Here is a 20417-nt window from a genome sequence, read left to right as displayed (position 1 = left end):
TCCTAAATTTCTTCATTCTGGCTTTATAAACTATACTGGAGATTTTCACGAATAGGCTACAAACAGTTTTAAACAGTAAAGGAAGTCCTGGCGTTTATAGAGAGAATTATTAGACAGCGATCAGTGTTTATTTCTAGAAAATATTACAAATCATAATGAGTTAATAATTTTTTTTTTTTTTTTTTTAGTTTAATCTCCGTATGTGACTGACACTTGACTGACAAACTAAATTCATAAGATGTGTTGTTTTTCATGATACAGTGTATCAATAAACATGTTGACATCATTGCACACCATTAGGTAGCCTATATTAGAAATAAATATAAATGAGAAAATACTCTTGTTTATTAACACAGCTTATTTTAAATTCGTATTTAACAAACACAAATATAAATGCTGAGTTTAATTCATAGCTTATATTTGGCTGCTGTGACACAACTGATAAACATGTGTTGACATTGCGCATAAGTGTGTAACAGGATATTGATAAAAAAATGAACTAATAACATAATACAAATGCGACACATATGCAACAACAAATAGGCAAAAAAAAAACAAAAAAAACTGAATAAGTGTAACTGAACTTTAAAGTGCCCATATTAATATACACTGGATAAATGATTCAGTCTCTAGACTCTGATTGGTCAGATGGCTCAGTCTGTTGTGATTGGTCTACTCTGCTCTGATTGGTCAGGTGACCCAGTCTGTTGTGATTGGTCTACTCTGCTCTGATTGGTCAGGTGACCCAGTCTGTTGTGATTGGTCTACTCTGCTCTGATTGGTCAGGTGACCCAGTCTGTTGTGATTGGTCTACTCTGCTCTGATTGGTCAGATGGCCCAGTCTGTTGTGATTGGTCTACTCTGCTCTGATTGGTCAGATGGCCCAGTCTGTTGTGATTGGTCTACTCTGCTCTGATTGGTCAGGTGACCCAGTCTGTTGTGATTGGTCTACTCTGCTCTGATTGGTCAGATGGCTCAGTCTGCTGTGATTGGTCTACTCTGCTCTGATTGGTCAGGTGACCCAGTCTGTTGTGATTGGTCTACTCAGCTCTGATTGGTCAGATGGTTCAGTCTGTTGTGATTGGTCTACTCAGCTCTGATTGGTCAGATGGTTCAATAATAATAATAATAATAACTTAGACTTATATAGCGCCTTTCATAGTACCCAAGGTCGCTTAACAAAAAAAAGGGGGAAGGGTAGGGGTTTAGGAATCAAAGGACTTAGAGAAAAGAAATGTTTTGAGGTGCATTTTGAACATGAGCAGGGATGGGGCAGAGCGGACGTGGAGGGGTAGGCTGTTCCCGAGTCTGGGAGCATTGGCAGAGAAAGCCCTGTCCCCAAAAGTCCGTAACCTGGTGCGGCGGGTGTCCAGCAGGTCCTTGTCAGAGGACCGCAGGGAACGTGACTGAGTGTAGGGGTGGAGGAGATCTGTGATATATTGTGGTGAGAGTCCATGGAGAGATTTGTAGGTGAGCAGAAGGATCTTGTAGGTGATGCGTGACTTATTTGGCAACCAGTGGAGCTGTTGAAGAATGGGAGTGATATGCTGCCAAGGCTTTGTGTGGGTTACAACCCTGGCAGCTGAGTTCTGGACATACTGGAGTCTGCTGAGAACCTTATGGCGCTTTTCCACTGCATGGTACGGTACGGCTCGGTTCGGTACTGCTCACTTACGGCGCATTTCCACTGCATAGTACGGTACGGCACGGCTCGCTTTGGCTCGCTTTAAATGGTACCACCTCTGTTGAGGTTCCAAGCGTACCGTACCGATACTAAACGTGACGTGAAAACACTGCAGATCACTGATTGGTCAGACAGAATCCTCACTTCAGCGTCATTGTATTTGCAACACGAGACACTAAACCCGCTAGATTTAAATAGCCAGACAACAGCCAACGCGGTAGCACCTGTTTTTAGAGTATTTACTTGACAAAATAAGTTTTAAAAAAATCAAAAAAGAAATGGCTGAATCGTGGTCAGTGGACGAGGTGCAGACGTTCCTCTCGTTGATTACCACCGGACCTACAAACAGTGTAGGGACAAATTAGAGGCGACAACTATTAACGATCAGTCCCACCCACTTTGAAACGGTACTAACTGCAGTGGAAAAGCAACCGAGCTAAAGCGAACCGAACCGTGCCGTACCGAGTTGAGTCGTACCACGCAGTGGAAAAGCGACGCGAGCCGAACCGTTCCGCGCCGAGTCGAACCGTACCGAGCCGTACCATGCAGTGGAAAAGCGCCATTAGTGGTTAGTCCAGACAGGACACCATTGCAGTAATCCAGACGGGAAGTGATGAAGGCATGGATGAGAGTCTCAGTTACTGAATGTGTGAGTGAAGGCCGGAGTCGTGAGATGTTTCTGAGGTGGTAAAAGGCAGACTTAGTGATGTTGTTGATGTGGGACCGGAAGGAGAGAGTGGAGTCCAGGATGACGCCCAGTTGCGCACCTCAGGAGATGGAGAAATGGAGCAGCCATCCACAACCAGCGCCAGTTCTCCAACTCTCCTAAGCAGTGGTGCAGGGGTTCAGTCTGTTGTGATACTCTGCTCTGATTGGTCAGATGGCCCAGTCTGTTGTGATTGGTCTACTCTGCTCTGATTGGTCAGATGGTTCAGTCTGTTGTGATACTCTGCTCTGATTGGTCAGATGGTTCAGTCTGTTGTGATTGGTCTACTCTGCTCTGATTGGTCAGATGGTTCCGTCTGTTGTGATTGGTCTACTCTGCTCTGATTGGTCAGGTGACCCAGTCTGTTGTGATTGGTCTACTCTGCTCTGATTGGTCAGATGGCTCAGTCTGTTGTGATTGGTCTACTCTGCTCTGATTGGTCAGATGGCCCAGTCTGTTGTGATTGGTCGACCACTTACACAGCATGTATCAGAATAGTAATGTTCATTAGCATATCTAAATGTCAGCTCTTCTTCAGCACTAGTGATACGAACAGACAGTAATGATGGCACTTTAATAATACCCATATTTTAAAGCTGTGTGTTCTGTCTATATTTTCTCAAAACACATCATCCACAAAGAGTCATCATCTCTGAACTCATTGCGGTTTTCATTTAAAAAAAGTAATTTTCTATCCATTATCCATCCGTCATTAAGGACAGACAGTCCATCAGTCAACTATACATGTCAATTATAAAATAATCAGTGAACATCAATGAATGTCATGTAGTTGTGTTGAAGTGTTAATAAGCATATTCAGCCAAACTGGGCCAGCAGTGACAAATAAACCCAGTCATGTCACAATAATGTGTGTTTACATTTAATGAACAACCTTATAATGCAGAAATGAAAATCTTCAGGTCAAAGGTCATATGCATTTCATGATTTCAAACCCACCGGTGTCGTATTATTGCATCATTTAAACTTACTTTATCATTTAAAGAAACAGTGTTCCTTTAATTCAAGATAATTTATCTGACTGTGCCTTTTTTTTTTTTTGCACATTTCTGCTCACCTAAATATTTATGAGTATACATATCTATATTTATCCACATTTCTTCTTGTGTTTGTATTCTGATAATAATTGCACTGCATGGTTCACTGCTGGTTATATATATATAACTGTGTATGTGACAAATACAAATCTTGAGCTCAAGCCTGTGTTGTACAACATTCATGGCTTCGCCAACATCACCGATGTCTGTGTTTACATCTTCTCAGGAGCTTATGTGTGATTTCAAGCAATTGTGAATTGGTTATATATTTGTTTTGCATTATTCTAGGAAAGCTCTTGCAGTTTCGCTCTCCACCGCTTTGGCTGGGTTGCTGTGAGCATCGAATTCTGGCAAGTTGTGTGTGTTTACAAAGACAGGGAAGTTTATTTGTTGTACAGGTGAAACTCAAAAAATGAGAATATCGTGCAAAAGTTAATTTCATTAATTCAACTTAACAGGTGAAACTAATATATTATAGACTCATTACATGCAAAGTGAGATATTTCAAGCCTTTATTTGTTATAATTTTGATTATGGTTTACAGCTTATGAAAACCCCAAATTCAAAATTAGAATATTGTGAAAAGGTTTTCATAAGCTGTTTTCAATATCTCACTTTGCATGTAATGAGTCTATATAATATATTAGTTTAAATTTAAGTTGAATTACTGAAATAAATGAACTTTTGCACCATATTAAAATTTAAAGTTATGTATGCATATGTGTTAAGAAAATTGCTGTTTTTTCTTCTTCAATTGAACTCAGCTTATTATTGTTAACACCCATTGACCTTAAAAACTCCATGATCTAATTATTAAACATAGGCAAAATGATAAATAGCACATATTTCCTCTCCATTATGCCATAAACTAGTTACATGCAGCGATCATTTCGATTCTGTAGTCAAATATGAATTGTACCTATATATGAATTTCTTTATATAACTATACACTTTTAAAGTGAGCATCTGCAGATGTTCATGTACATGTCTAACAATAAGCAATAGTCTTCTTACTAAAAATGAATATGTGAAGAACTGTTTTGCCACAGTTATTGACAAGATATCATGTCAAAGTGGACGTTTTTTTTTTTAAACCAAAACGCAGGATTAAACAAAAATGTAAAATTAAGTAGTTTTTCTTGTATATTTATTTGACTGCTCTTACAATACATAAATATCTCCAATGAGAGGAGGTCTTTGGTTAAAGCTCTGTCACAGAAGACCAACAACATCAACTAGTTAGTTGTGCCATGTTTACGGTCATTCAAAAACAGAATCAAATATTCATACATCAAAATGAAAAAGACAATGTGATACGTCATAATCATGAGTTAAAAATGAACTCTTCACCCGTGCTGCAGCTCATTATTGATGTTTTAAATAACCTTTGAACAGAGCAAATGTAAACCATCATCAGCACTAAACACATGACAGAACTGAGTCCGGGAAACAGGAGAACACACAGCGACTCGGTTTCACACTAACTGTGAACAAAAACTCAAACACTGTGAGGTTATTGTTGAACTATTAGCACAGAATGTTGTTTAGCGTGTTGCTTGTTCAAAGTAAATCAAATGTAGAGTGGCTACATTTTCAATTCATCATTATGCAGATACCAAAGTGTCTAAATACTAATGTTTAAAGGGATACTCCACCCCGAAAAAAAAAAGGGAAGTTCTCGCATCATTCACTCATCCTCTTTCTTTTTGTCAGATAAACACAAATGAAGACGTTTAGGGAAATAATCCATCTCTGGAAGTCGCACGCAAATGTAGACCGAAAGCAATGATTTATGGTTAAAACGTCAGTATTTTTCCTACACACACCTATCGTTCGGCTTCAGAAGACATCGGTTCATCCCCTGGGATCGTATGGACAGTGTTGGGGGAAATGCATAACAAGTAACTTGAGTTATGTAATCAGATTACTTTTTCAAGTAACTAGTAAAGTAACGCATTACTTTTAAGATTTACAACAAAATATCTGAGTTACTTTTTCAAATAAGTAATGCAAGTTACTTTGTTTTCCCATTTATTGACTGACAGCTCTCATGTTGAGACAAATCAAAGTGCAGAGGCGTTGTGTGTGTGTGTGTGTGTGTGAACATGATGTTTATTGTAGTTCTAGACTAAATGTGAGCATTTACTCATCTTACTTGCACAACAAAAATACTCAATATTCCTCAAAATGAATAAAATCAGTGAAATGCAGAATCAGAATACTATGCAAACCTCAAATAACTAAATATGTTAAATAAAACATGATTTTTTATGCATTTAATCTCACTTTATTGACCAATGTACTTGCTTCTGATCTTCGATGATTCAGTTAAATAAGCAGAAATGACTATAGATAGATAGAAAGGTTTGCTTGTGTGCTCTCCTCTACTGTACACATGTCCTTCAGCCTGAGGATTATTATTTCACTTTTGGTGTGAAAGGGTCTTTACATTTGCCCAAAAATAGAACTTTTGTGTAATAAAAAAACAAGCCCAGCCCAGGTGGGGGAAAAAGTAACGCAAAAGTAACGTAACGCATTACTTTCCTAAAAAAGTAACTAGGTAATGCAATTAGTTTCTTTTTAAGGGAGTAACGCAATATTGTAATGCGTTACTTTTAAAAGTAACTTTCCCCAACACTGCGTATGGATTATGGATATTATGGAGATCGTTGTGTGTGAGCACCCGATCACTCACATTATACCAACTCAGAGATGGAATATATTCCTCAAAATCTCTGAAGAAAGAAAGAAATACTGTAGAGATGTGATGAGGGGGAGTAAACGACGAGCGCACGGTCATCTGTGGGTGTGTATCCCTCTAAAGCCTCAACGTAGGATTGTGAAGCGGTTGCATCTCTCAGTAAACCTGCACAGAGGTTTCCAGGCCTGCTCTCGTGTGGTGAAGACGGGACACTGCAGGGCTGATGGGAAAAAAAGTGCCGGCTGAATCATCCTCATCATACGATTTTAAATAAAAATGATTTTATTTATGTGTTTGTCAGGTAAATGGCATTTTTACAATCTTAAAACAGCAGGCCATGCAACGCACTGCTGGCATCTGAGAAAACAAAACCAAATAAACAAATATTAATAATAATAACCTTCATTTCTGGCTGTGAAGCCACCTTCATACGGGGAGACATTAGGAGAAAATACTGACAAGAAGTTCTGCTGGCCTTCATTAGTGTGGATAAAGGCTATATGTTCTTGATATTTATCAGTTAAGGCAGAAGACACTCAATAAACTCATCAAACGCTCCTCCTCGCCGGAGACGTAAAGAACGGCTACATCGACATGATTTTATTCCTGCCAGGAGCTTTTCCACTTCTTCATATGCACTTATATATATATCTTTCTAAGAGTCCTTCAGATCGACAGGCATTTTGAGGCAAATGTCAAAAAATGGCTTTTTTTTCCCCTCTCTTCTGGAAAACATACACTTCCAAAAAATGACAGAAAAAAGCAGCAAAAAAATAACTGTACAATTTCTTTTTTAAAACCTGTGTTTTTTTATACATTAGATACAAAAACAAATCTAATACTTCATTTAACAATCCTTCATTTTGGAAAAAAGAAAAAAAAAGTGAATTGCATGGTTTGTGACCTATCGCTGGTGGGTATTAAAGAAACACTTTTGAATAATACTATACTGGTTCACAATAAAGAGTGATGAATAAAATAACAGGAAGAAAATAATATTAAAAAGAAATCAATGAGCTTGAAAAGCAGATTCATAATTCTCCTATGTTGCGTCACTGCAAGCGGTTTGCTACAAAAAGTGGGCGACTCTCCTTCTTCATAGTGTAAAAAAATATCTGTCATTAAATGTAGTGTTCAAACGTCAGCTTATCGATGCAGAGACTCACCTCACGCTAGAAGTGCTTAGAAACGACCAACTCGAACGTGTAGCGTCACGTGCTCAGCGTTCAGAAGCTAGCGTAGCAAATCCTTCTCTAGAGTCTATAAACATCACATTAATGTGACACGGTCATCATCATCAGAGACGAGCACGGACACATTCAACAATTACCCGGAGAGATGCGACGTAAATTAGTGACAAATAAATAATGGGGATATTTCTATTCAGGGGTGAAAGGTCATGGCTATGTAACGGTCAGCGTTTAATGCTTCGCGTCTGGAGGGAAGCAGCAGGTCTCGGCACTTCTGCTAGTGTTACACGGAAATGATAAAAGAGAAACGTTTCGGTTTTCAAACTCTTACGATGGAGCTGTTAAAGGAGACAGAGGGAGAGAGAGAGTGAAGCGGTGCGAGCGAGTCTCAGACCCAGCCGCTGGTCAGCTTGTAGAACATCTCCTCGTCCAGAGACTCGTTCTGGTCTTTGGCACGCGTGGAGAGGAAGATGTATCCGCCGATGAACTCGTGCACCACTTTACAGTCCACCTCCGCACAGATGAAGGCCAGACTGGGCTCGTCCGCAAACTCCACCGTCACCTGACGCGAGAGCACAGCAGAAAACACGTTTATTTGTATAGTAACTTGCTTGCTGGACTCACTGGCTAATGTTAGTTTAGCCTATTCAGCCTCCCAGGTATATGTTCTTTATGCTGTTGTGTCGCTGAATAACTGTTAATGTGTGACGCTAACACACCGGACACCTTCAGCTGTTGTTCTGTGTGCTGTTGTGCAGCTGAATAACTTGCCTTTCCAGATTAAAAGTCTGTTCTTGATCTTGGATTTTGTGAAATAAATTTCTAAATAAATGCGACTTATAGTCCAGTGCGACTTATATATGTTTTTTTCCTCTTCATGACGCATTTTTTGACTGATGCGACTTATACTCCGGAGCGACTTATAGTCCGGAAAATACGATACTTGCCTTGTTGTCTGATTGATAGTGAATTATGAATTTATGGTGAAAAACAGTAAAAGGGTATTCCCATCACATATGATTATATTTTAAATAGTTGTAAATGTTTCTTCTCATAATGTAGTGTTGTGTGTGTTATCCTGATGGTGTTTATGACGATCTATATACGAGTACTGGTCATGTTTAATGGACAGGCCAATGGCGATGAACATCTGGCTTCCTTCGTGGTGTTCTCATGAGCGCACGTTGGAGATTAATATTTTGTATATATTTTTTTGCACAAACTAAGCACTCGTGCACTTCGTAAAACTGTCACATGGATGACTTTAATGATTTGCACCTTTCTGGGGCTTGACAGCGGTAGTTGTGTGGAGGCTGGAGGGACAAAAATCTCTTAGATTTCATTAAAAAGATTAATTAATTTGTGTTCCGAAGATGAAGGAAAGTCTTACGGGTTTGGAACGACATGAGTAATTAATGATTAATGGGTGAGTAATTAATTGGGTAGTAATTTTTGGGTGAACTAACATTATTTTTTTAATACAGTCTTGTTAACGCGATTACTTGCATTGCCGGGTTATTGATCTGCATGTAAACCGGTAAATCGGGTTATTTCAATAAAATGATTTTTGGCAGTTATCAGCGTATTGGTGTTCATGTAAACGTGCTGAATAACATCATGGGATGAAGGTGTAACATAAAGAGCATCTTACCATCTTGATCTCCCAGTTGACGTTCCACTGTTTCATGTTGCTGAAGCGCCAGGTCTTGATGGCGTCTCCTGTGCTGGCGTCCATACGGATCAGTCTGTTGTAGGTGATGCCAATCAGCTCATCTTTCTTGCCCCCCTGAAACCTAATTTGATGACATTTAACAATTAACAACAGAAATATAGAGACATTTAAAGTAAAAGCAAGTAAAAGATGAAAGAACCAGAATTTTTGAAGCTTATTCTTCTTCTTCTGAGACCAAATTTCTAACAGTAACATGTCCTAGAGCTGTCTATCCTTCAACAAGGGTTTTTATTGGCCGCCAATCAATTAATCAAGATGTCTGACAGAAACATCAAGTTTTCTAGAAGAAACTTACTTGGCAAGAAAATGGGTCATTCCAAACTCTGGCAAGGACTGCCATGCCTGTATGAAGCGCATCTTGGCCTCAATGAGGCTCATCTGGGCCACGTTCTGATGAGCTTCCAGAATACGGGCGGAAATCTGAGGATAATGCGTATGTGAACATTAATAAACAAGCGCTACAAGCAATCATAACTTAAGCAGAAGTACAGAGTGAGCACACAGACATTAGGAAACAACCCCAGAGAAGAATGCAACACCAGACACTTTAACATGAAACTGCTGTATCCAATCACCACTAATATCACTGTGAACACATGAGACGCCTCCTCTCGTTCAAGCAACCGTTATGATCCGTTATACATGCGACTTAACATACATACATACACAGAAGCCATTGCAATCCCAGCTATTTTCCCTATTTTCCCAGAGCATGAAACATTTTCACATAAAGAGATGAGTTATGTCACTGGAGCCTCCCCACTGATCAATGACTTGCTTCATCAAAACTTTTATCAGCTGACATGCTAAAAAACTGCCTAAAAGGGTCTTTGAATTACACAGAGGCCCCTTTCAAAAAAAAATATTTCACTAAGATTTTAAACATCCTATAAGACAAATAATGCGTTGATTACAGTGAAAATTACTGAGCCCCAATGTGAACATAAGAGATGGGAAGAAAAAAATATAAGATGGGAAGAAAACTTTACATTCTCACGCAATACATTCGGTCGCAAAACTATTGCGTCCCCCAAAGAAACTTTACATTCGCTCGCAAAACTATTGCGTCCCCCAAAGAAACTTTACATTCACTCACAAAACTATTGCGTCCCCCAAAGAAACTTTACATTCACTCACAAAACTATTGCGTCCCCCAAAGAAACTTTACATTCACTCACAAAACTATTGCGTCCGCCCAAAGAAACTTTACATTCGCTCGCAAAACTATTGCGCCCCCCAAGAAACTTTACATTCGCTCGCAAAACTATTGCGTCCCCCAAGAAACTTTACATTCACTCGCAAAACTATTGCGTCCCCCAAGAAACTTTACATTCGCTCGCAAAACTATTGCGTCCCCCAAGAAACTTTACATTCACTCGCAAAACTATTGCGTCCCCCAAAGAAACTTTACATTCACTCGCAAAAACTATTGCGCCCCCCAAGAAACTTTACATTCGCTCGCAAAACTATTGCGTCCCCCAAAGAAACTTTACATTCACTCGCAAAAACTATTGCGCCCCCCAAGAAACTTTACATTCGCTCGCAAAACTATTGCATCCCCCAAGAAACTTTACATTCGTCCGTGAAACTATTGCGTCCCCCAAGAAACTTTACATTCACTCGCAAAACTATTGCGTCCCCCAAAGAAACTTTACATTCGCTCGCAAAACTATTGCGTCCCCCAAAGAAACTTTACATTCGCTCACAAAACTATTGCGTCCCCCAAGAAACTTTACATTCGCTCACAAAACTATTGCGTCCCCCAAGAAACTTTACATTCACTCGCAAAACTATTGCGCCCCGCAAGAAACTTTACATTCGCCTGTGAAACTATTGCGTCCCCCAAAGAAACTTTACATTCGCTCGCAAAACTATTGCGTCCCCCAAAGAAACTTTACATTCGCTCGCAAAACTATTGCGTCCCCCAAGAAACTTTACATTCACTCACAAAACTATTGCGTCCCCCAAAGAAACTTTACATTCACTCACAAAACTATTGCGTCCCCCAAGAAACTTTACATTCGCTCGCAAAACTATTGCGCACCCCAATAAACTTTACATTCGCTAGCAAAACTATTGCGTCCCCCAAAGAAACTTTACATTCGCTCGCAAAACTATTGCGTCCCCCAAAGAAACTTTACATTCACTCACAAAACTATTGCGCCCCCCAAGAAACTTTACATTCACTCGCAAAACTCTTGCGTCCCCCAAGAAACTTTACATTCGCTCGCAAAACTATTGCGTCCGCCCAAAGAAACTTTACATTCGCTCGCAAAACTATTGCGTCCGCCCAAAGAAACTTTACATTCGCTCGCAAAACTATTGCGCCCCCCAAAGAAACTTTACATTCGCTCACAAAACTATTGCGCCCCCCAAGAAACTTTACATTCGCTCGCAAAACTATTGCGCCCCCCAAAGAAACTTTACATTCGCTCGCAAAACTATTGCGCCCCCCAAAGAAACTTTACATTCGCTCGCAAAACTATTGCGTTCCCCAAAGAAACTTTACATTCACTCGCAAAACTATTGCGTCCCCCAAAGAAACTTTACATTCACTCACAAAACTATTGCGTCCCCCAAGAAACTTTACATTCGCTCTTAAAACTATTGCGTCCCCCAAAGAAACTTTACATTCGTCCGTGAAACTATTGCGTCCCCCAAAGAAACTTTACATTCGTCCGTGAAACTATTACGTCCCAAAAGAAACTTTACATTCGCTCGCAAAACTCTTGCATCCCCCAAGAAACTTTACATTCGCTCGTAAAACTATTGCGTCCCCCAAGAAACTTTACATTCGCTCGTAAAACTATTGCGTCCCCCAAGAAACTTTACATTCGCTCGCAAAACTATTGCGTCCGCCCAAAGAAACTTTACATTCGCTCGCAAAACTATTGCGTCCCCCAAGAAACTTTACATTCGCTCGCAAAACTATTGCGGTCCCCAAAGAAACTTTACATTCACTCGCAAAACTATTGCGGTCCCCCAAGAAACTTTACATTCACTCACAAAACTATTGCGTCCCCCAAAGAAACTTTACATTCGCTCGTAAAACTATTGCGTCCCCCAAGAAACTTTACATTCGCTCGCAAAACTATTGCGTCCCCCAAAGAAACTTTACATTCGCTCGCAAAACTATTGCGTCCCCCAAGAAACTTTACATTCGCTTGCAAAACTATTGCGTCCCCCAAGAAACTTTACATTCGCTTGCAAAACTAGCGCGTCCCCCAAGAAACTTTACATTCGCTCGTAAAACTATTGCGTCCCCCAAGAAACTTTACATTCGCTCGCAAAACTATTGCGTCCGCCCAAAGAAACTTTACATTCGCTCGCAAAACTATTGCGTCCCCCAAGAAACTTTACATTCGCTCGCAAAACTATTGCGGTCCCCCAAGAAACTTTACATTCGCTTGCAAAACTATTGCGTCCCCCAAAAAACTTTACATTTACCCGTGAAACTATTGCGTTTTCCCAATAAACTTTACATTCTTACGTAAAACTATTGCGTCCCCCCCAAAAAAACTTTACATTCGCTTGCAAAACTATTGCATCCCCCCAAGAAACTTTACATTCGCTATCAAAAACTATTGCGTCCCCCAAGAAACTTTACATTCGCTCGCAAAACTATTGCGTTCCCCAAAGAAACTATTGCGTTCCCCAAAGAGACTATTGCATTCCCCAAAGAGACGTTGCGTTCATCACAAAAGATTTGCATATCATTTTCATCCCATGTCTTTTTTTTTACCGTCACCATGTCCCTTTAGGAGCTGCAGGAAAAGGCATTGTGTCATCTAAATAAATATCACAAAACAATAATTGTAATAATAATGATAATAATAATAACAATAAGGTTATATTTAGGAATATAATCATGCTTGAAAAAAAAACAAAAAAAAAACAAGGCTGACATGAGTCATGAGACTACCAAGTTGCTTCTATATTCATTAGAATATTTCTAAAATATCCATGAAATGAGTGCTTATACATTATTTGAGTGTTTACAGCATTCATTCACTCAACATCATTCAGGCAAACAGCTGTTCATGGGGAGACACCAGTGACTCAAAAACATGATCTTTAAATAATAATAATAATAATAATAAACGTGAAATGCAAGCTTTTGAGTTGAGTTACAGCAATAAATGGTAAAGTGGTTAATAGAAGGATGAGTGAAATAAGACACAGCACCAGTGTTAGTGAGTCACGGACATTTACCAGCTGTCAAACGAGTGACTTACCAAGTCCCTGACAAAGCCAGGCTGAGGAGGGTGGAAACAGGAGGAGGGACACAGAGAGGAAACAAGGGAAAAGCAAATAAATGAACAATGCAGCAAACAAGCAGAATAACAGAATCAAAACAACCGTTAATGCACAGAGAGAGAGAAGAGGGCAGGGCGCACATCAGTATACAGCAGGAGAGGCTCACTTTAGGCAGGAGAGAGAGCAGAGTACATGTACAACTACCCTGAGGGATCCTGCTATACCACCGAAGCAAGCAGAAGACTAGTTCAAACTCTGTGGCCGATCCTAGTGTAGATTCATCTTTACTGATTATAATGGGAAAGCTCAGTTTAAGCACTAATGTAAGACTCACTCATCTTATGGTTTATTATGTTGGCTTGACACTACATCTTTTCTAGCAGATCTGACTTTCGGAAAAAAATGTAAGAGGTTTCGGTAACACTATTGTACATTGTGTCCTTGTTACATATGTTACATGTACTTACCATAGTAATAAAAAGTAAATTATGCATAAATACATGCAAATAACCCTCAACTAAACCCTAATCCTACCCTAACCCTATAGTAAGTAAATGTAGTTGCTTAATATTACTTATTAATTATACTTAAATGTATAATTGCACTGTGACAATGACACCTTAAAATAAAATGCAGTCTAAAGTAGTCTAATATGGTATTATTTTATATCTGAGTAAAACCTTAAAGCCTTGTTTGAAAGTTTCAGATCAAAGTTTGTCATCAAGCTTTTTTTTATATCTCTTGGTTTGTTCTTTAAGCTCTAAATAAAAATATATAAACTAAAGATATAAAATAAATAATGAAACATAAAAATAAATTATTTTGTGCTGAGAACAAATCGATTTACCTTTAAAAGTCTAGAAACAGGATTTTAAAGATATAAAAGGGGTCCAAAGTTCATGGCTGAGTAGTTTATGATTAACCTGAGCATTTCTTATCCCACATCAAACCACACACACCCTTGACTCCACAAGGCGGCGCCACACACACTTAAAACCCAATACTACTGGAGAGACCTCTGAAATTCCCCACCATTTGGATGACTACATCCGCTCTGTTGCTCTTGTTAAGTTAAACCAGTCGGGAAGTGAGAAAGTCATCTATCCTTGTTTCCCAAAGCAAGTGCTTTCTATCCCACGTGATCTGGGAGTGAAATCCCAGAGGAAGCCTTTGAAGAAAAGAATCGGAGCTTGTCTTGCAGTGTTCAGGAATCTTCTGAACTCGCGATCACATTGTCTTCTGTCTTCTTCCCAGACTCCCTCTCCACATTCCCAGGCATGGCTTGTTTCCTGTATGTCCTTCCCGCCTGTTTCTGAAGACCCCACCCCGACTCCTCAAAGTTTCTGGCAGCTTTACGCTGGTGGGGGAGCGAGTGAGATGAGGACGGGAAGCCCACCATCCCCCAGCATGCATCACAGGGCCTGGATTGAGTCCAGGGCCACTGTAAGACGACACCAGCGGCACACAGGAGCACACAGTCTGAGGACTCCCACACACACTCCCTCCCTGCATACTTACACTTTTCTCTTGTTTTTCAATCAAGTATAACCAAAAAACATTATTTTGACAAATTTCACAGATGCAAAATTGTCGTGTTTAGCGCATACATTTAGAAGAAGCGGACTATTTTGATTTAATTTGTGTAAAAAAAATTACCATTACCATTTAGGGCTCAGTGATATATTTACAGGGTTTCTGCAGGGTTTAGTCAGTCAAATGTAAGACTTTTTAAGACCTTTTTATGACCATTATGATTTAAATTTATGACCTACACGAATTACGAAAAATAACTTTTTATATTAGTCGATATAGATAATTATCACGATAAATGTCAAATCTTTATTTCTTTCAAGTTTAAAGGCATATTTTTGCTCCTAAGTGAAAGTTGTAGAGCGTTAATTGTGGTTTTAGACAACTCTTTATTGTCAGAACATATCATGACAAACACTTGCCAAACAGGGGAAAATTTCACAAATCTGAGGTAGAACATTCAAACATTTGACATTAGGTCCTTAACTAAAAAATATCTTTATTGGAAAACTAATTTCTTAGTTTCTGCATGTGCTAATGGGGGTAAAGTCTTGAAACAGGTTTGTGTTGACTTTGATATCTTCATGAAATGTATGAAAAACAGTAACCTAAATACATTATTAAATACTGTAATTATATTTCATTAGTCCTTTAATACATTGTCTACAATAATAATATAATACAATTCAATATATATATCCCAGATGGTGCAGTTAATATTAATAGGCTAACTTTATAGTAAATCCGTGGTAAATTATGGGAATTTGTAGACGGAAAAGCTTCTGACTGTATCGCTGCGCTCAGTGTGTCTCATGTTCGTCAGCGCCGCTTCATCTGCCTTTAAACTGGTTTAAATCACTGAGACATTTGTGTTCTTCGCTGAATTCAAGCGCTTCTCACTGGATCTCGTGACCGAGAGCGATCAGAGTAAACGCGTCTGCTCTAGTGAGCTCGCGCTGCGCTGCCGTTTGGACTTTGAGCCGAGCGGATAAACGGTCCGTGTGGCGCGCGGTTCAAATGAGTTTCGTTCCGCTTTTGGCGCATTTAACATTATGCCGCCAGCGCATTTTCGGGGGGAAAAGGCAATGCTAGAACCAATGAATGAACGAGCATATCAATTTAAGACGTGGCTAAATGTAATTTATGACCTTGTACGGAAAATCCGGACGTTTTTATGACTTTTTATGGCCTAAAATTCTTATTATTAAATTTAAGACATTTTATGACTCCGCGGACACCCTGCATTTAATATACTGCTGTTTATTACTATGTATTAGGGGTCACAGAACTCATGATTGGTGTGTAGCCTTCCTGTAGCTCAAACAGTAGAGCGCTGCGCTTGCAACGCTGAGGTCATGGGGTCGATTCCAAAGGAAAGCTAGAATTGATAAGAATGTAAAAGTGTACCTTGAAATGCAATGTAAGTCGCTTTGAATAAAAGCGTCTGCCAAATGCATAAATGTAAAATTATTGTAAAATTGAATACGAGTTCGGAACATTTAAATGTTCGGCCTCCTAGATTCCTGATTCCTGATAAAAAGTAATATGTGACCCTGGACCACAAACCCAGTCTGGAGCCGCACGGGTATATCTGTGGCAATAGCCAACTATACATTGTATGGGTCAAAATTATAAATGTTTCTTTTATGCCAAAAATCATTAGGATATTAAGATCATGTTCCATGAAGATATTTAGTAAATGTCCTGCCGTAAATATATAAAACATGTATGTTTGTGAGTGAGTGCAGCACAATCGTGAACATAAATGCACAACTTTAAAGGAGATTTTCTCAATGTTTTTTGCTTCCTCAGATTCCAGATTTTCAATAGTTGTATCTCGACCAAATAGTCAAATAGATGTATAAAAAATTTAATATTTAAAATGCTGCTGTTTATTACTATGTATTAGGGGTGTAACGGTACACAGAAGTGAGTCCACTTTTAAGTCATTAAACGCTTGTTTTTTCGGGTCGACAGCTTATAAAAACTTATTTCTGTGTTTCTTAGCTTGTTTGCTGTACACCTCGTCACACAGCAGCTTTTAGGCATGTTTCTGTCTTTAGTTAGAAGAAAGAAATGGCAAGGAGGCAGCCTCTCGCAATGCAGAGTCAATGGAGACGGTTGGATTGTTTCTCCCCCGGTGGGCGTGGTCTTCAGATTATGATGCGTTACGCTCTGTCTCTATAGGCTACTAGCAAGCTCTTGTTTTGGGTTCGTGAATGGATCATCTCTTCTTCTTCTGCTCTTTTTCCTGTTGTTGCATTAGCGTGCGCCCCCTCCTGGACTGGAGTGTGGATCGCCTGTGACTGACTGTATGCACCACTATGTTTCGTTATGTACGGTCTGCCTTTAGTTCTCGGTTTGTGTTCTGCGCTGCAGTGGCACACCGATCTCTCTCAGAGCCTCAGCCTCTTTTATTTACCTGCTTGTTCTTGTATTTCTTCAGGTATCGTGGAGACACCAGACACTCAGGGTTGATGTCGGTGGTGATGGGCTCTATGATCTGAGGATCAGGGTTCATGTGCTGCATCTTCAGGAAGGACAGTATGTTCTGGACCTCCAGGTTGTAGGAACTATCAGCCATCGTCTTCCCCTTCGAGGCCAAGCGGCACGCTGCCATCCACTGAGCGTACTGCTTCTCCTGAGGCACAGGGCAAGAGATGTTAGTTTACTAGCGTTGAGATACTATTATACAGGCATGTGATTGGCTAAGGACAAAAAAGCAGGAAAATATACTGATACTTGAATTCATATCTTGCTACTCAGTCAGAATCTCATTAACCTGGAATCCCAGTCTCTGTCACAATAATCATATAACGTTAGGCTATGTGATGTTTTAGGCCTATTTTGCAGACATCCATTTAAAATGTAGGCAATGGCTTATAAAGAACCTTTCTTCCATATCCACTTAGGTTTCTCAGCTTGGACTCAAGCATTTGTGTGGGCCAGGTAACATTAGCTTTGCATAAAAAAAATGGTTAAATCATTCGCATGGCTACTTTTACTTTTATACTTTAAGTAAATTTCCAAACCTGTACTTTGGTACTTTAACTTGAGTAAAGAAGTTAAATCAGTAGGCTACTTCTACTTTTACCAGAGCATTTTTTAACACAAGTATCTACTTCTACTTGAGTACGAGAAGTGAGACGGACTATTTTCTTTAGCGGAAGCAATATAAATAGTTTTTAAATAAATAAACTCCTTTTAAAATCAATATTTTGAGTCAAATTATTGATTTATTTAGTATGTAGCCATGTAATAAGCGGGATAATGTAGAGTTTGTCTTACATGTCCTTCACGAGGCACACGCGCGCGGTCTCTTGCTCTCTCTCTCCCTCTGTCATGCACGCGCTACGCGGTTTGAAGCACAGTCTCTGTCTCGCGGGCGCGCTCACTCGCTCGCTCTAGATTCCGGGAGAAACTATTTGCGGCCATCAGTGAGCTATATATTTAATATAATTATTAAAATATAATTATTGATTTTTCATTAGACTATTTGTTGGTGCCCCCTCAGCACTCGGCACCCTACGCACAGTGCGTTATGCGTGTGGTGGGAGCGGCAGCGCTGAATGAACCTTATTGAAAAGTGTTACCATCTTATCAGTTAACGGTTAATAATCGGATAATGTGAGGTTGCCATATAAGCGAGATAATGTAGAAACAGTTTGTCTTACATGTACTTCATGAGGCACACGCGCGCGGTCTCTCTTGCTCTCTCTCCCTCTGTAATGCACGCGCTACGCCGTATGGAGCACAGTCTGTTTTTTTTTTGTTTTTAACAGATCTGCATGATTCACGTAGGTCACATTTTCTGGTCGGAAAATCCGGAATTCCGGATTAATCCGGAAAAATCACATCCCTGATTATTGTTATTTTAAAGCTCTTAAAAAAAGTTTTAATGTTGTTTATGTGTCTATGTGGTGTTTTTAATATGTTTTAAGACAAACCATGTGTAAGTTCATAAGTGGACAGCATTGCTGAGTATTTTCTGCTTAAAACTGCAGTGAACCAAACACAGTCTCAAAAACACGGTTTGAAATCGCTGGTGTTTCTGACGTCACGTCACACACTACCTTGTAACCAATCAGATCAACGTGTGATCGTCAACCAGTGGATCTCTGAGTGAGTGGAGGCGGGGCTCATTTGCATATTCATAGAACCGCGCGTACTAAATGAGGCAAGGGTGTCGAGTTACATTCAAGATATTTTAAGGCATGAAGAAATATATTTTTCAAGGAAAAAACTTTTAAATATGTAATTTTGGTGATCAAAGATGAGTTTTAAGGGATACAATTATTGACTACAGGAAGACTTTATTTGAATTCGTTTTTATTTTGTATTCTCTCTTTTTATTTTATTATTTTTGTTTTAGTAACATTGTTGTGTTTTTGTCATTTATAGTAGTTATTGTAAAACATTTTTTTTATAATAATAATAATAATATGTATGTATATATATATATATATATAGTTTTTATTCATTTTTATTTCAGTTTGAGTTATTTTAGTACATCAAGAGAGTATTTATCATTAAATAAAACTATTAAAATTTTTCTGTTAATTTAAATAAAGCTGAAATAAAATAAAACAATATATGAAAAACTAAACGAAAATTATAAATGTTATAAACTGAAATAAGTTTGAGCTGAAGCACTAAAATTATTAACTGGAAATAAAAAAAAAACTTAAATGAAACTAACTGAAATGTCTGCTGTGTGATAGGCTGTTAGATTAATCCATATAGAGTAAAAATGTTCACAGCTAAATGTTAATGGTGATCTCGATATGATATAGTTTAATCGCCCAGCCCTATGTCGTTCACCATGATATCCGGCTCAACATATCAAGCATGTTTTGATATCCTCCGACTGGTCTGAGTCTGTGCCCATCATACACCAATGCGATTTTCTGTGAAATCTGTCAACTTCGACTGACCACATCTGCAAACAGATTTTCAGCAACTATTTTTGACTCGTCCAGACTGCAAATCGGGGCAAAAATCTGTGGTGTATTGCAGCCTTTAGGCGCTAGCTGAAATAAAATACGTTTAAAGGGTTAGTTCACCCAAAAATGTAAACTCTGTCAGTAATGACTCTCCCTCATGTTGTTCAACCCCGTCAGACTTTCCTTCATCTTCGGGACACAAATGAAGATATGTGTGATTAAATCTGAGAGCTGTCTCACTCCTCCATAGGCTTATATTGTAATTATGTGTAATTGAAACTTGCCGGTGAACTCACTCGAGGCCCACAAAGAAGAAAATTAATAGTTGAATAAAGTCGTTATTTTTGCGCACAAAAAGTATTCTCATCGCTTGATAAACTTAAGGTTGAGCCACTGTAGTCACTTGGACTATATTAACGATGTCTTTACTAACTTTCTGGGCCGGCAAGTTTCAATTACAATAGAAGCCTATGCGCTCTCAGATTTAATCACACATATATCTTCATTTGTGTCCCGAAGATGAAGGAAAGTCTGACGGGTTGAACAACATGAGGGAGAGTAATTACTGACAGAGTTTACATGTTTGGGTGAACTAACCCTTTAAATTTTTCTTTAAGTT

At 39.1% G+C, this 20417-nt stretch overlaps 1 protein-coding gene across 4 annotated transcripts in view; it reads right to left on the bottom strand.

Annotated features, from left to right (window-relative positions):
- Positions 1 to 4598: 4598 nt before the first annotated feature.
- Positions 4599 to 20417, bottom strand: part of fermt2 (FERM domain containing kindlin 2) — an 81368-nt gene continuing 65549 nt past the window's right edge. Inside the window, exons 13-17 of one of the 4 annotated variants that reach the window (XM_079633070.1) lie at positions 17278 to 17496; positions 13304 to 13324; positions 9364 to 9488; positions 8988 to 9129; positions 4599 to 7898 (exon numbers count right to left, since the gene is read on the bottom strand). In XM_079633070.1, the coding sequence (XP_079489196.1) occupies positions 7725 to 7898; positions 8988 to 9129; positions 9364 to 9488; positions 13304 to 13324; positions 17278 to 17496 (681 nt within the window). In that variant the 3' untranslated portion in view covers positions 4599 to 7724. The remainder of the gene's footprint in view (positions 7899 to 8987; positions 9130 to 9363; positions 9489 to 13303; positions 13325 to 17277; positions 17497 to 20417) is intronic. The other 3 variants (XM_079633072.1, XM_079633073.1, XM_079633071.1) reach the window with 3 other exon arrangements.

The sequence above is a fragment of the Phoxinus phoxinus genome (assembly GCF_949152265.1).
Source record: "Phoxinus phoxinus genome assembly, chromosome: 13".
Lineage (NCBI taxonomy): Eukaryota > Metazoa > Chordata > Actinopteri > Cypriniformes > Leuciscidae > Phoxinus > Phoxinus phoxinus.
Note: the sequence above shows the minus strand (reverse complement) of the source record. Positions and strands in the feature narration are given on the sequence as shown.